The sequence below is a fragment of the Pteronotus mesoamericanus genome, unplaced genomic scaffold (genome assembly GCF_021234165.1).
Source record: "Pteronotus mesoamericanus isolate MK-2021 breed Mesoamerican mustached bat unplaced genomic scaffold, CSHL_Meso_final scaffold_476, whole genome shotgun sequence".
NCBI lineage: Eukaryota > Metazoa > Chordata > Mammalia > Chiroptera > Mormoopidae > Pteronotus > Pteronotus mesoamericanus.
This window is the reverse complement of record NW_026555318.1, coordinates 1,303,372-1,317,425: the sequence shown is the minus strand read 5'-3', so window position 1 is coordinate 1,317,425 and position 14,054 is coordinate 1,303,372. Positions and strand designations below refer to the sequence as shown.

Here is a 14,054-nt window from a genome sequence, read left to right as displayed (position 1 = left end):
AGGCGCGATGCTAGCTTCCCCAGATGCAGCTCATCAGAAACTTGGCTTGATGTGAGCAGCTTATTATATTAGATGGCACTGATTTAAAATCATGTGTCCAACAAACCATCTCTTGACAAAGTGGGCATATTATCATCCCCTCCAGCTGTGCCAGGCACTGCACGAGCACGTCCTATGTGTTTTCTTGGTTAACACCCAAGATAACTATATACAATAAGTATGATTATCCATATTTTGTACATGAGGAAACTGAGGCTCCCGGAGCTTAACCACTTTAACTAGAAGATACAGGGTTTGCATGTGAACCCAGATCCATCTGCTTCTGAAGCCCGTTCTCCTTCCGCTGTGTCAGGCTTTCTTGAAGGAAGCAGAGAACATTGCCTCTTTGTCTTAAGGTAAGTCTTAGAGTAAGAATATATACAAGTGGTTGTAAGTTTTACAACCACAGAGGCCATAGGTATTTTATTCACTAGTCTACATCCGTGGTTACGGCATGGCAGGCGCTCATATAACTATTTACTAAATGGATGAATAAGTAAAATCATAAACAAATGTGAGATGAGCCCCGCAGTGCAACACAGTCGGAGGGTCCACTGGGAGAGAGTGGAGCCTCGGCTGCCAGTCCGCACTCATCTTTCCTTGTCCTCAGCCACAGCTTCGCTCAGTCGGGTCTGGAAACAGAGCTGTCATATAGGACCTGCTGCAATAACAGAAATGTCCTATGTCTGCTCCACCAAACGTCGAATCCACTGGACCAACTGAGCACTTAATATGTGGCTAAGGAGTTGGAGAGACTGAATTTTTAACTGTATTTCATGTTTATACATTTATATTGAAACAGCCCCACGTGGCCAGTGGCTTCTGAATTGGACGGCACAGCTCCAGAGGTTCTCCTTCAGAGGCTGCAGCAGGCTAGGACATTTGGATTCACCTGCAGCATGAAAACAACTAAACACGCTGTTTTGTCCTTGGTGTTAGAAATCTGAGTCTCCTTGAAGCATCAAAGAACTGACAAGATAGTACAAACTGTCAAAAAATTATCAAAGAACTAAGTAAATTCTGGGTGCTCAGAGAGGCAAACTGAGCGCTGAAACTGCTCCTCCCTCAAGGGCATTTGCTGAATTTGACAAACGTGAATTACAGTTTTTGTGACCTCTCAGGGAACAGAAACAGAACATAAAGCCCAGGCCCCACCGACTGTAGAGACTCCCCTAGCAGATCTGCCCCTCCGTTAAGCTGGGGCCCCCCCAAGGGCCACGCCCTCGATGTAATGGTGAGCCATGTATAATCTCCGCCCGCCCACTTCCACCGCTGGGCACCGGGATTGCACATTACCTGCATAATTCCAAAAACTTCAGGCCATGAGTTTAAAGAGGCCTCTGACCAGCAGTGCCTGAGAGCACCAGCAGGAACAAATGCCCGTGGTGGAGGACACGCCATCATCCTACCTCCACGACGTCCCACAAATAGTATTCCAAAGAAAACAGAGACGGTAATCATTAGTGTTATTCACCAAATATTTATGTCTTTCTGCCTTTCAGAAATATGACAGGAATGCCCTTCTCTACATCCTTTGAAGCTCGGCATGACCAAGTGACTGGCTTTGGTTAATAACAGGTGAACGCTATTAACCAAAGACCAAAGCTGTATGAGTCATCGCAGAAGTTGCCACCCTCCCGGGCAGACCTGCAGAAGTGTAGCTGGAGTTGGAGGTACTCTCAGCCTGGGTTCTTGAGTAAGTAAGGTGACTGGAGCCTCCTCATGGCCTGTGTTGAACTTAGAGGATGAGCAAGAAATAGCTCTTGTCGTAATAAGACTTGGGAAACTTGGGAGTTGATTGTTACTGTGGTAACTGCATCTTAGCCTTCCCTGACCGATACAATGAACAATTCAGCTCACAGTCATTCATGACGAATCACATAGGGAAACAAGGCACCATGAGTGAGAACCAGTAGAGACAACAGAGCATAAAGAGACCACAAAGACTTCAGATACTGGAGTTATCAAACACAGATTTTAATACAGTATGTTGCTATCTTGAATAAAAGACAAGCTAGAAAATATCGACACATGTGGCCTCTATGTAACCAAACGCAGGTCCAGCTGCCCGCCACTTTGAAAGCCAATACTCAAGAGGCAGGTGCTGATGTAAAGGAAGTGGTTTTATTCATGTGCCAGCAACCTGGAAGATGGGGGACTCTGGTCGCAAAGCCCATCTCAGCGTCTCAGGTGGCCTGGCTGGTTCACATAGGAGAACCGTGGGAAGAGGGGAAGTGAGGAACTTCTGATAACGTGCAGTTTCTCAGCCCTGCTCTTGGTGGTTCCAGCGTTACCTCCTGCGAGAGTCATCATGCAGTCTCAGCGCTCCGCCTGTGTTTTCGCTGCTAATACCCTGGAACAGGACGTGCAGGCAACATTTCTGCGGGTGTTGACAGGGGTTGCTGACGCCTGTCAGTTCTCGTGGCCAGGGCCGTTCCGTGGTTAAGCAGGAGCCGCAACTGTTGATGTCTACAAAATACTTACAAGGAACCTTTTAATACATGAATCTTCTATGAGTTTGTTAGTACTACAGCCTGTTCTCTAATTACCACCTGAATAGTACATTATGTTTATTTTGACCACTGTTACAGTTAGAAATACAGCTGACAAAAGAAAGTCAGCCCTGTTTTAGACCCCTTAGAAGTTCATCAATGATGGGAAATAGAAATGTGATTGTCTGATGTTTCCATTTGGTTTCTCCCCAAGGTGACGACAAACCAGGGGCCCGAGAGAAAGTCCTTGTCTGGTCTCTACTGCTGTGTAACAAACACCCCAAATATAGCGCTATAAATCAACCGAGACGTTATTATGTTCATGGGTTTTGGGGGCCAGGGGATCTGAGAAGACACACTGGACGGGCTGGCCTCTGCCCTGTGATGTCCGCGGCATTATCTGGAAGGGCGTGAGGGCTGCTTGGGCTTCCTCATGGCTCCGTATCTGGGCCTCAAGCATCCCAGGAGCGCGAGGTGGAAGCTGCTTTTCCTTTTATGAACGATCCTCACAGTCCCATGGTGTCACTTCTGCAGTGATGAACTGGCTGTGGTTGGAAGGGGGCGGGTCTATGTCAACAGGAAGACTAGCTCTTGTAAGAAGAGCATGAGGATAAAACAGAATGTTGCACAGTCTCTCTGTCTCCCAGGTAATCCTTCCCCTAATCCATGGGATGCTAAGGGTCCATAGTCATTGTCCTCTGCCTCTTCCCTCTTTTTTCTCAACAACAAAACCAAGATGTATCTGGTGTCAGCCATTTCCTAAGGTTTACTAATAACCCTTTAACTGGGTTACATTACATTCTTACTCCTTGTTTTGCTTCTCTCTCTCTCTTTCTCTCTCTCTCCCCCTCACCCCCTCACCCCCCCAATCCCTCTTTCCTTCCTTACTTCATTCCTTCATTCCTTCCTGCCTTCCTTCCTTCCTTAGCAAGAAAGCTGAAGGAAGGAGGAGAGAAGCCTTCCCAGCTGACCCTGAAGGCAAATTTAATTCAATAGCTGCAGGGTCATTGAAGTCAAGGAAGTGTGAGAACCAGAAAAGATGGTCCATGTTGAACGCACACCCATCTCCGTTCCAGCCTCCAATCCCCAGGGAAAGCTCCCCAGTCCCGTGTGGTGTGTTTGGAACACACATGCCACCACAAGCCTGATTACATGCCATTTGGCACTCTCCCTCCCCACATTAATCAGGGTTCTCTAGAGAAACAGAGCCAATAGGAGAAATAGATATGTGCATGATTTATTATATATATGTGCTGAGATTATGGAAATTGGCTCTTTTTTAAATATATACATGATGACATTTTTAAATGGAAATTGGTTCACATGATTAGGGAGGCTAAGAAGTCCCATGACCTGCAAGCCAGAGAACCAGGAAAGCTGGTGGTGTGATTCAGTCTGAGTCTGAAAACCAGAGAACCAGGAGCATGAAGTCCAAGGGCAGGTAGATCATTGTTGGCCCAGTGTGTTTTCCCCGGTTCTTTCCAGGTTACAGTATTCCATGTGGCCAAGAGACACAGCCTTTCTCCCAAGAGTCACATCCTCCTGTTGTTAGCCAGTGTCTGTGACTCCCTCACGTACTCCCTCTAAAGAGCTTGACAGAAAACACGTGTAGATGCTGTCAGGGATTTGCCGGTCCTTCCCCACCTTCTTCCCGAACGTGAAACCCACATCCATGGGTGGGTGATGTCCAGTGGCGATGTCTCCTTTAGGACCCTAATTGGGGTGAATGACCCCTTCATCTGATGGAAGGATGCTGCTTGCTTTTTATTTATACAAGATACCCAATTTTGGTATTGATGAACAAAAAGGACAATTATCACTTTTGTGACAGAATAAGATTTTATTAAGAGGTTAACAAAGGATCTTTTATTGCATCTCCAAAGACCAAAAGAGTGACAAGCAATATTTCTTCCAATTATATTTAGTTTCCTCATGTGCCCATTAGCAATGTCACATTTAATGTAATTATTTTAAAATCACATCTAGGTAAGTACCTGTTAAAGAATAACACATTATGCAAGTGTGTCACTGGGATAGTAGATATTATTTGATCCTGTTATAGATTTCTCTATGGGTCTCAGAAGATAGGGATAATAAGTAGACTCTGCCATCCCTTAAAGTAAAGAATCAAGCCAGGAAATTAAACAGAAGCCTAGAAATGAACCCCAGAAGCTGGTGCTGATATAAGTTTCTTCCTTTATCCAAAGTAGTAACTGTTGGAGGTGTTTGGAAGACGTTAAGATGAGACTTCGGAGCCCTTCTCCTCCCCATGCCTTCGATGCCTCTAGCACACAAAGGTATTGCAAGGCCCACACCGAGGATACGGGGCACAAGGATTGGAGACACAGGGTCCGATGGGCTTGTCACACGCATTGGTTGTGGCACATGGGTTGCAGGGGAGACTGTAGACAAAACCAATGGGGCAAGTTAGGGTAAAATGAGCTGCAGAAATGGGAAGATGCTAAACATACTTTGCTTCTCTCTTCCTTTGCTGCCATCTAAAAGCTTGATGTATAAATTCATTCCCATCAAGAAGACTGTTCACACCCACGGCAGCCCCACATGCCCTCAAGGAGAGCACCACTAGCTTTACACTCACTTGCAGTCCTCGCTCTCCAGCAGGCCCCGGTACGTGTTGATCTCACACTCCAGCCGGGCCCGGACATCCAGCAGCACCTGGTACTCCTGGTTCTGCCGCTCCAGGTCACCCCTGATCTCCGCCAGCTGAGACTCCACGTTGGTGACCATGCACTGCACCTGGGCCAGCTGGGAGCTGTAGCGGGCCTCGGTCTCCGTCAGCGTGTTCTCCAGGGAGTCCCTCTGTGAGGGGCACATGAGGAATGTCACAGACCTGCTCCTTTAACACGGCCCTCCACAGGGTTCTACGCAAGTCACGGCTTCCAGAGTTAAGGCGACTAGGACCTGGAAGGCCTACCAGTGACTCTGATTCCCCAACCTCACACTTGTCACCAGAGGTGTGGGCGATACCCACCAGGTTGTGCTGGGCCTGCAGCTCGATCTCCAGGGCGTTAACCGTGCGTCTCAGCTCGATGATCTCTGCCTGGCAGGTCTGCAGCTGCTCTGAGCTGGACACCACCTGCTTGTTCAGCTCCTGGGTCTGAAACACCAAAGGTAAGGGACGGAATCAGACCCTGCCTCGAGGGTCCCAAGGTCCTGAGTGGCCGTGTGCTGAGATGCCCACCTGGTTGGCGAACCATTCCTCCACGTCTCTGCGGTTGGTCTCCACCATGGCCTCATACTGACACCTGGTCTCGTTGAGCACGCGGTTCAGGTCCACGGTGGGGGCAGCATCCACCTCCACGTTGAGGCGGTCTCCAATCTGGCAACGCAGGGTGTTGACTTCCTGGTGGAAGATTTAAAATATTTTAACAGCATTTATTAAGTTTTAAAGATTTAAAAATTTAAAGTATCACAAAGGACCCTGATCCTCTCCTCTAAGAATGCAATTCAACTTGTGATCACTTGTACGCTTTCAACAGTCCAGTTCCCTCTGATCCTCTCATTAACTGGGTTTTATATTCATGATAATTTGTGTATTCCATTTTACAAAGTGCTTTCAAATCCATGACCTACTTCCACCTTCCTACTCACATACCACTCCTCATTTGGGGAGGTGAGATGTAATGGACCACAATTCACACTGTGGGCCCCAAACACCAAGTTCGGTGTTTTTTGCTGGTATACCAGATAGCCTATTAGGTTAGGTTCTTGATCATGGGTAATAAAAAGGATAGAGTCTGGCTAAAGAGGCATTAAAGAATGCTTACTTCAAAATCTGCCATCCTGGCACAGACCAGACTTAACAGATGATTTGTTGATCCCACCAGTATATAGATTTTGCTGGAGGAAATAAGTATCTGTTCTTCCACTGCTAATCTCACAGAGCCAACATGGCATGGTGCTGGGCCTTGGGAGGATGTCAGGCAGATTTGAATTGGGTCTCATCTCTACCTCTTACTGTATGGCTTCTACACGCCTCTCAAAGCCCCAATTTCTCCTTCTGTAAAATGAAAACTACCTCTGGAGTTCTAAAGCACTTAGCACATTTGGCATATGGTACGCACTTGATTAATATTAACTGTCACCATTTACATCATTTGGGAACTTAAGCTTTGCACAAAATATCGCTCTTCTTTCTCGTGCAACCAAGCAGTGGTGCTGAGCAGTTTTGTGTTTCTTTCCCCATTTCCGTCAAGCCATTCTGATTAGCAGAAAGTGCTCAGAATGAGAAGATGGGGTTTTGTTTCCAGCTCAGCCCTACCTGCTCTGTGCCCGGACAGGCCCCTCCAGTTGCTAAAAGGAGGATTTGTATAAAAGGCCTCCGCAGCCCATGTGCTCCAACCTGGGAACGTCCTTCACTCTCATCCCTGCCTCTGGCACAAAAATCCTAATCTGTTATCAGGCATTTTTAGGTATTATTCATTCTCAACAAATCCCTTTTTGTTTGGAGGACCTTCCCCAGCTGGCTGAGCCTCTCAGGCACCTACATTACACCCCGGGGGTTGGAAACAGGCCTCAGCAAGTTCGATACAGTTGCTCTTTGGGGAACTTCACCTGCTCGTGGTTCTGCTTGAGGCAGAGCAGCTCCTCCCTCAGGGACTCCACCTGGGCCTCCAGGTCGGACTTGCACAGGGTCAGCTCGTCCAGGATCCTGCGCAGGCTGTTGATGTCCGACTCCACCAGCTGCCTCAGGCCCAGCTCCGTCTCGTACCTGCAATATGTACGGGAGCATCGGAGACAGGCCTGGCTTTGGAGCTGGTTTGGTTTGTCAGGCATCTGGGAGTTGGGGCTTGTGTTTTTTACCGGCTCCTACTATATTTAGGCTTTTGACACCGAGCAGTAGCTCTTAGAGAAAAGTGCACTGGTCATTATTTTTAATAAATGAAGAGCTAGTGGACTGAAGGGGATAAAAGCCCGTACAAATGGTGAAATTTCCAAAATTAATCCATCTCCCAAATTCTCCCGATTGAATTCTGTGCATGTAGAGCAAGGTGACTGAATCTGGAGAAGACTCTCTGAGCTCTGGGGAGCCCCAGAGATCTTGGGGAAAACACCCAGCGAAGGGCTTTGTCGATGTTCATCAGTGTGAGGACAGGCTAAGGGGGCAGAGAAGAGAGGGAAGGCAACAGCCCGCTGGCCCCTCACTTGGTCCTGAAGTCGTCCGAGGCCAGCTTGGCGTTGTCAATCTGCACCACCAGCCTGGCGTTCTCCGCCTTGCTGCACAGGATCTGGAAGACCCAAATGTTCTAGAGTGAGCTTGGTTATTTTTCAACAGCAGCAGTCCCTACTAATTCATGTATCTGGAAGGAGCAGAATGAAAACAATCACAGTGGATCTTATAGAAAACTATGAAATACTATCTACGTGCTCAATAAATAGTTAAGAAATTAAATTTGAAAAGAATACTAAAAAAAGGCAAGAACAGTGTCAGTAGATAAATCATCTTTCTTTTTCTTTCCTAATAAGCAATACTGAGGAGCTGATAATAAGTAACATTTATTTATAAAAATGTACTATGTATGTGGTATGGTTCTAAGAGCTGAGGACACAAAAGTGAGTAAGCACTGGATCACTAGATCTTGCCCTCAAGAAACTTCCAACCCAGTGGGGAAGATCAATGCATAAACTAGCAGCTGGGGGGGCGGGGGTGTGGGGGGACTGGTCAGGGAAGCAGCCTTGCCCTCCCGGCCCCCCAGATCGCTTCGCACTATGTCCTGGTAGGTAGTTTTCACTCTTTCTGGCTTTTGCCAACCATTTTCTGCCCCAGCTGGACAGTGCTCAGGAGAAGCCCAGAGCATCTAGAGCTGGACAGTGAAGTCAAGGAGATTAGGTGCCCACGGGAGGACAGCAATTAAGAGGCCAGAGCCATCAAAAGTCCAGATGAGGGAGAGAGAAAGTGGTCCGGTCTTTACAAATGGTTCCGCTTCCTCAGCTCCCTTCTTGAGTTCCATCTTTTCTCGCACCCCAGGGTAATGATTCCAGGGCTTGGCAAATGCACAGAAGCTGTCAGAGGCAGCTTTTAATTACAGCTTATTTATGCAAAGTGCTGCTACCACCACATAGACTAACACTATGCAAATATTCAGACCTAACAGTCCTGGGCCGAGAATATCACGGGCCCTCGAGCACAAAATGGACAAGCCAGGCTTGAACCCCTGCGTTTCAGCCACCCTTAGAGCTCATCTTGTTTCTGAATCATATCTCAGATTCCCTCCCAACAACCTCCTGCCCAGGCGGCGTGGTGCCCACCCCCACCTTCTGCTGCAGCTCCTCGATGGTCCGGAAGTACGACTGGTAGCTGGGGCACATCAGCGGCTCCTGCTGCTGGCACCGCTCCTGGATGCGGCACTCCAGCTCCGCGTTCTCCCGCTCCAGCTGCCGCACCTTCTCCAGGTAGCTGGCCAGGCGGTCGTTCAGGAACTGCATGGTCTCCTTCTCGCTGCCATTGAAGGAGCCCTCGCAGAACCAGCCGCAGTTGCCCACGTTGGCGGGGATGTTGCAGGCCCCGGGCAGGGGGATGTTGTGGCAGCTGGGGGCCACGCAGGGCCGGGAGGGGCAGCCGGAGCGGCAGCTCAGGTTGGGCAGGCAGCAGTTGTAAGGCATGGCGCTGGGAAGGAGTGAAGCACCCAACAGGCGACAGAGTCAAGTTCTCCAAGGAGCGTGTGGGTCCCCTTCTCCTGGGAGCCTTTATACCCTCCCCACTGAGGGTGTGGACGTGGAAGTCAGCCTTTTTATTCTTACTTATTTGGTGATTGTCAAAAGCCCTTCCCCTCAGTTTGTCATGTTTCCTCAGAAGAGTCCCTCACCTCATAAAAGTCTTACTTGGGCTTCTCCCCCGCTCAGGACTCCTCTTCCATGCTGTGCGTCAGTGAGGCAAGCGCTTCACACTGTGGCTTCAAAGAGCTGGCCCCATGAACGCCCTGGCCTTTATGAGTGGGGCGCGGCGGCCCAGGGACACTACTGTTCCTTTGCTTCTGGCTTCACAGTGCTGGCTCCTTGGCAAGCCTCTGGCTCCTCTCGCTAAGGCAGAAAAACGTGGCTCCTACCTGTGTACGTTTTGCTAGGTCAAATTTGCAAATGCCAGATTCCCAAATCATGGTTCTCAGAAAGAGGACAAGGAAGATCCCTCTGGAACCATTACAACAGCCTGGTTCCCAATGGCCCTGCTTCCTGAGACAGTGAGCACCTTCCACAGCTGTGACAATGTCCATCAACCAAATAACAGGCATTTGCCAAGGCCATAGTTCGTACCGGGCACTGTGAGGAATGGAGGCCGAGACCAGGGCTATGGTCAGAAGGAGCTGGCATTTCTTGAACACCTGCACAGGCCCAAGGTGGTGCTGGACCCTGTTCAGGAGCACAATCCCATTCCCTCTCCACCATGACCCTTGAAGGTTAAACGATATTATTCCCATTTTACAGATGCGCAAACCAAGACACAGAGGGTGGGAGTTAGTGTGTTGTGGAGCCAGGATGCCAGCACAGATCTCTGTTCTTTCCCGCCTACTGCAGGGGGTAAATAAGTGAATTACCTCCTTCCCTAACTCCTTCAGACCTCAGTAAGTTGGGAGGTTCTGCACCAGAGGAACTGGGAGAAGGTCAATAGGGACAGTGTGAGCCAAGGGCGTGAGAGACGAGGGTGAAGGAAAAGCAGATTCTTCCCATCCTCTCCGGCTGCTACATAGACACAAATGACCTACCTCCTTTCCTAACTTCTGATAGATCCTCTCTTCCTTCTCTCCAGGCTCTCAGCTCGCCTTGAACATGGCATTGTCATGACTTTCGCACCTACCTCTCTCTCCAGTTGAGTCTTCTGAAGGCATGAAGGACCTTTACATCCCCTTGATTTTAGGCTTTATCTCAAGGGCTGTGGGGAGCCATTGAAGGTTCTAAGGAAAGGAGAGATGTAGTTTCATTTTTGATGAGCTGCATTTGAGGGAACAGGGAAATGTTCAGCTGGTCCTTGGGATTGATTAGAATTCATGACAGATAGAATCCTAATGCAGATGTGGGTATCGGGGCCATGAGCTATGGGTAGAGCACAAAGAGAAATCAACAAGGGCTGAGGGCCAAACTTTGGAAAATTTCCCAACCAGAGAGCAGATAAAGAGCCCGGGAGAAATGGTGAGAGAAAATGAAGAGAGTCCGTTTTTGGCATGACAGAAGGTCCAGGAGGGGAGAACTTCAAAGTGGAGGTGAAGGTCAAAACTGTCAAGTGCGGCCAAGGGGCTCCGTAAAATCAGAACCATGGAGGGGGTCTTGGATACATTGACAGGCAAGCTGCCAGGACCCTGCCTGGATCACACACTGTACACAGCACCTGTGCTCTTAAAATGACACCTCCACTGAACTTTGGTAAACTGAGACTTTAAATACCCTCAGCTGAGATGCTCATTGTTTAGAGAAGTCCTGCCGCAATCAGTTTGTGCACCTGGTTATGAATCTCCTGCGCTTTGCTCTTATAATCCAGACCTTCCTACAGCAATCCGTGGGCTTTAAGCAGTTTAAGGGTGTCAGGATTGTTTGCATCTGACGATTCATAATAACTGGTGATGTACGAACAATTACCTGAGAAGCAGAAGCACTCGGAACTGTTCGTGCCCGTAACTTCTGTTTGTGGCAAGGCATAACGTGAAACTTATTTCAGATCCTAAGGAGAGGCGTTGAGAAGAGAGTTCAGTTGTGTGCCTAGATACAGTGCCCAGGGAAGGAGGGGCTCTTGACTAGCAGGGGACTGAGCGGAACTCAGATGAAGGTGCTCACAGCAGAGTCCAAGCTCCTCACCTACAGTTGCAGGTCCGATACCAGGCTGCTTTGCATTTGGCCCTTCCTTCCCTCCCTTCCACCTCTTAAAGGAGATCTCAGTGGCAAAATTATCAAAAGAGAGAAAATCGTGGAACAAGACTGATGGCAGGGATCTTAATAATTATCTCATGCAACGCTCTCATTTTACAAATGGGGAAACTGAGGCTCAGAACGGAGAAATGGCTTGCTTAGGGTCTTAGAGTTAGAATCCAAATCTGTGACGCCTGCCCCCACATTCCCAGTCCCCACATCACCATGCTGCAGAAATGTCAAATCATTTCATAACCATTCTGACCTGCTATTACCTGGGGACAGAAATTAAAAGTGGCGGAGAAAAAAACAAAAATGTTGTTACCCATGAATATGTTTTGTTCAAGAAGAATAAAGGGTGAATGTGGAAATACAGAATTCAGCAATACTGAAGTACTTTGTTACCTCTCGGATTTCAATGATTATTTCTACATTGATGATGCAATTATATCCCAACAGCTTGAAGAAGCAACTTTAGATGCAATTATATCCTATCAGACACAGAATTCTATCCTGCCAGTTGGAGAAACTTCAGATCACAACTATTCAAATGATAATGACCCTACTCAAGAGCAAGACAGTTACCCAAAACAAGGAGCGCTAAGAGTCATAACAAAATTAAAAATAATGTGATTTTAACAGTGAGGACAATTGAGAGACAAAAAAGAACCAAACGACAGTGATGACACCGGATGCTTTCAAACAGTAGGATTATGAATGGTTTTTTCTTTTCCTTCTCTACACTTTTTTGTCTCATCTGTATTTTTTGAAAACATATGTATTACTTCAGCACAAAAAAAGACATAAAGTTGACATTAAGAATTCCAAAAGGAAATTCTTACAAGCCTTCTAAAGAAATAAAGAGTAGTTAAAGGACCCAGGCAAGGCTCCTATTCCAGCATAATTGTTAAATTGCACTTGCTCTTGTTATTCTGGAAATAAAGACTTTGTCACGATTCGCATGCACACCCTTGTGGTAACTGCTGAGTTTGCCAGTTCCAAGAGGAAGCTATTTGGAAGTGGTGAGGGGAAACCAAGCTCCTAAGAGATCAAACAGCTTCTACTCATGAATGGACTTGCATGTGGGACTGAGCTTCAGGTGAGGAGAATGCCTTCGCCTGAAGCTCAGAGAAGCAGACCTTAGAGAAATGTTCTCCCAGTTGACTGCCAGCCCAGAGCCCACGACAGCGGAGTATTGGGATCACCTCACTGAGCGACGTCCTTAGAGAGGGTTTCTCACACACATATATGATGATAAAATTTCTTTTCTGCAAACAGTGTCTCAGTCACGTGAAGTCTAGAATCTTAGAATGTTGGTGCCACCATTCATTCTAAGATTCTAAGCCGCCAGTTGGCTTGCCCAGCTCTTCCGTTTTGCAAATGGGGAAATGCAGGCTCAGAGCGGGAAGAAACTGGTGGAAGCTCACATGGAGAGTCTGAGGTTTGTGAGAGAATCTAAGGGAAAAGGTGCCTTAGACTGGGGAAATGAGGGGCAGGAGACAAGGCCTTCGGTCTTTGCGAGAGGGCTGGGACTCAGGCCACTGGAAAAAGCCACATCTCTCAAAAGACTCTGCCCTAATGAGAAGATGAGTTTTACTATATATATACATATATATATATATATATATATATGCTCATTGTTACAGGGAGATTTTTTTTTAATAGAAAAGTCTGAACTGTCTCTTACTGGGTTCTAAATTTAAAACATTATGCTATATTTTCAAAAGCCAGTCACAAAATACCATATATTGTATGATTTCATTCATAGGCAATGTCCAGAATAGACAGATCTATGGAGACAAAAGGGGTTGCCTAGGCCTGGGGGTGGGGGTGATGAAATGTTCTAAAATTGTGATAAAGGTTACATAATTCTATCAGTATATGTAAAATCACCAAACTATGTACTTTATATGGGTGAATTTTATGTCATATGAATTTTACATTATGATATGAGTTATGCTTCCATAAAGCTACTTAAAAAAATAATTCAGAAGGAGAAAACAGAATAGGACAGAAGCAATATTCAAAAAATATATAATGGCTGGGAATTTTCCATAGGTACTGAAAAACGTGAATCAGTTCTAGAAGCACCTCAATCCTAAGTAGGAAAACAAAGACCCACCACTAGACATAACTCAGGGAAGCTACACAACACTAGAAGCAAAGAGACAGCCTTAGAAACAAAGAGAGATTAAAAAAGGATTATCAACAATAGAACCTCAGTTAGACTGGCAATAGGCTTTTCGGCAATGGCAACAAAACCCAAAAGACAGGGGTGTTTGGGAGGCACCTGTCGCTGATGAAGGCGGCTGCAGGCAAGTGTTGGCAGACAGTGGTCCCAGCACGTACAGAGGACTGATGAGATGGGTGGAACAAGGGTGTTCGTACGGGGCCTGGAGGTGGTCCCTAGGAACGGACTAGCCCTGAAGGAAGGAGGAGAGGCTGGATGCACCAGCTAGGCGTGGGACGTTCTGTGCCCGGCCTGGAGTGTCACTCAATGACCTCCCAGGACCTCATGCCTGTGGTCCTGACAAGGGAGCTCCAACAACAGCGGAGCGGGAGGGTAAGACCAAGACGGGAGCAGGCGGCGGCACAGCAAGGGGAGAGGGTGCCAGCTTCATCTCAAGGAAAGGAGACATGACTAGCAGTTTGGCCAAAGATGGGGAC

At 47.4% G+C, this 14,054-nt stretch overlaps 1 protein-coding gene across 1 annotated transcript; it reads right to left on the bottom strand.

The window, feature by feature from the left end:
- Positions 1–4,815: 4,815 nt before the first annotated feature.
- Positions 4,816–9,158, bottom strand: LOC129087005 (keratin, type I cuticular Ha3-I). Its single transcript, XM_054593774.1, has 7 exons — positions 8,808–9,158; positions 7,698–7,780; positions 7,107–7,263; positions 5,734–5,895; positions 5,524–5,649; positions 5,131–5,351; positions 4,816–4,933 (listed from the first exon to the last, which is right to left on the bottom strand). Exons 1-7 carry the CDS (start codon positions 9,153–9,155, stop codon positions 4,816–4,818), a joined length of 1,215 nt encoding a protein of 404 aa, XP_054449749.1. The 5' UTR covers positions 9,156–9,158.
- Positions 9,159–14,054: the final 4,896 nt, after the last annotated feature.

Bases quoted from the DNA above. Each gene is read 5' to 3' on its own strand.
- LOC129087005 (XM_054593774.1), bottom strand. From the start codon at position 9,155: ATGCCTTACAACTGCTGCCTGCCCAACCTGAGCTGCCGCTCCGGCTGC. The intron at 7,264-7,697 runs GTGAGGGGCCAG...TACATATTGCAG, and splicing joins TCGGACGACTTCAGGACCAA to GTACGAGACGGAGCTGGGCC. The intron at 5,896-7,106 runs GTGAAGTTCCCC...ATCTTCCACCAG, and splicing joins TCAAGCAGAACCACGAGCAG to GAAGTCAACACCCTGCGTTG.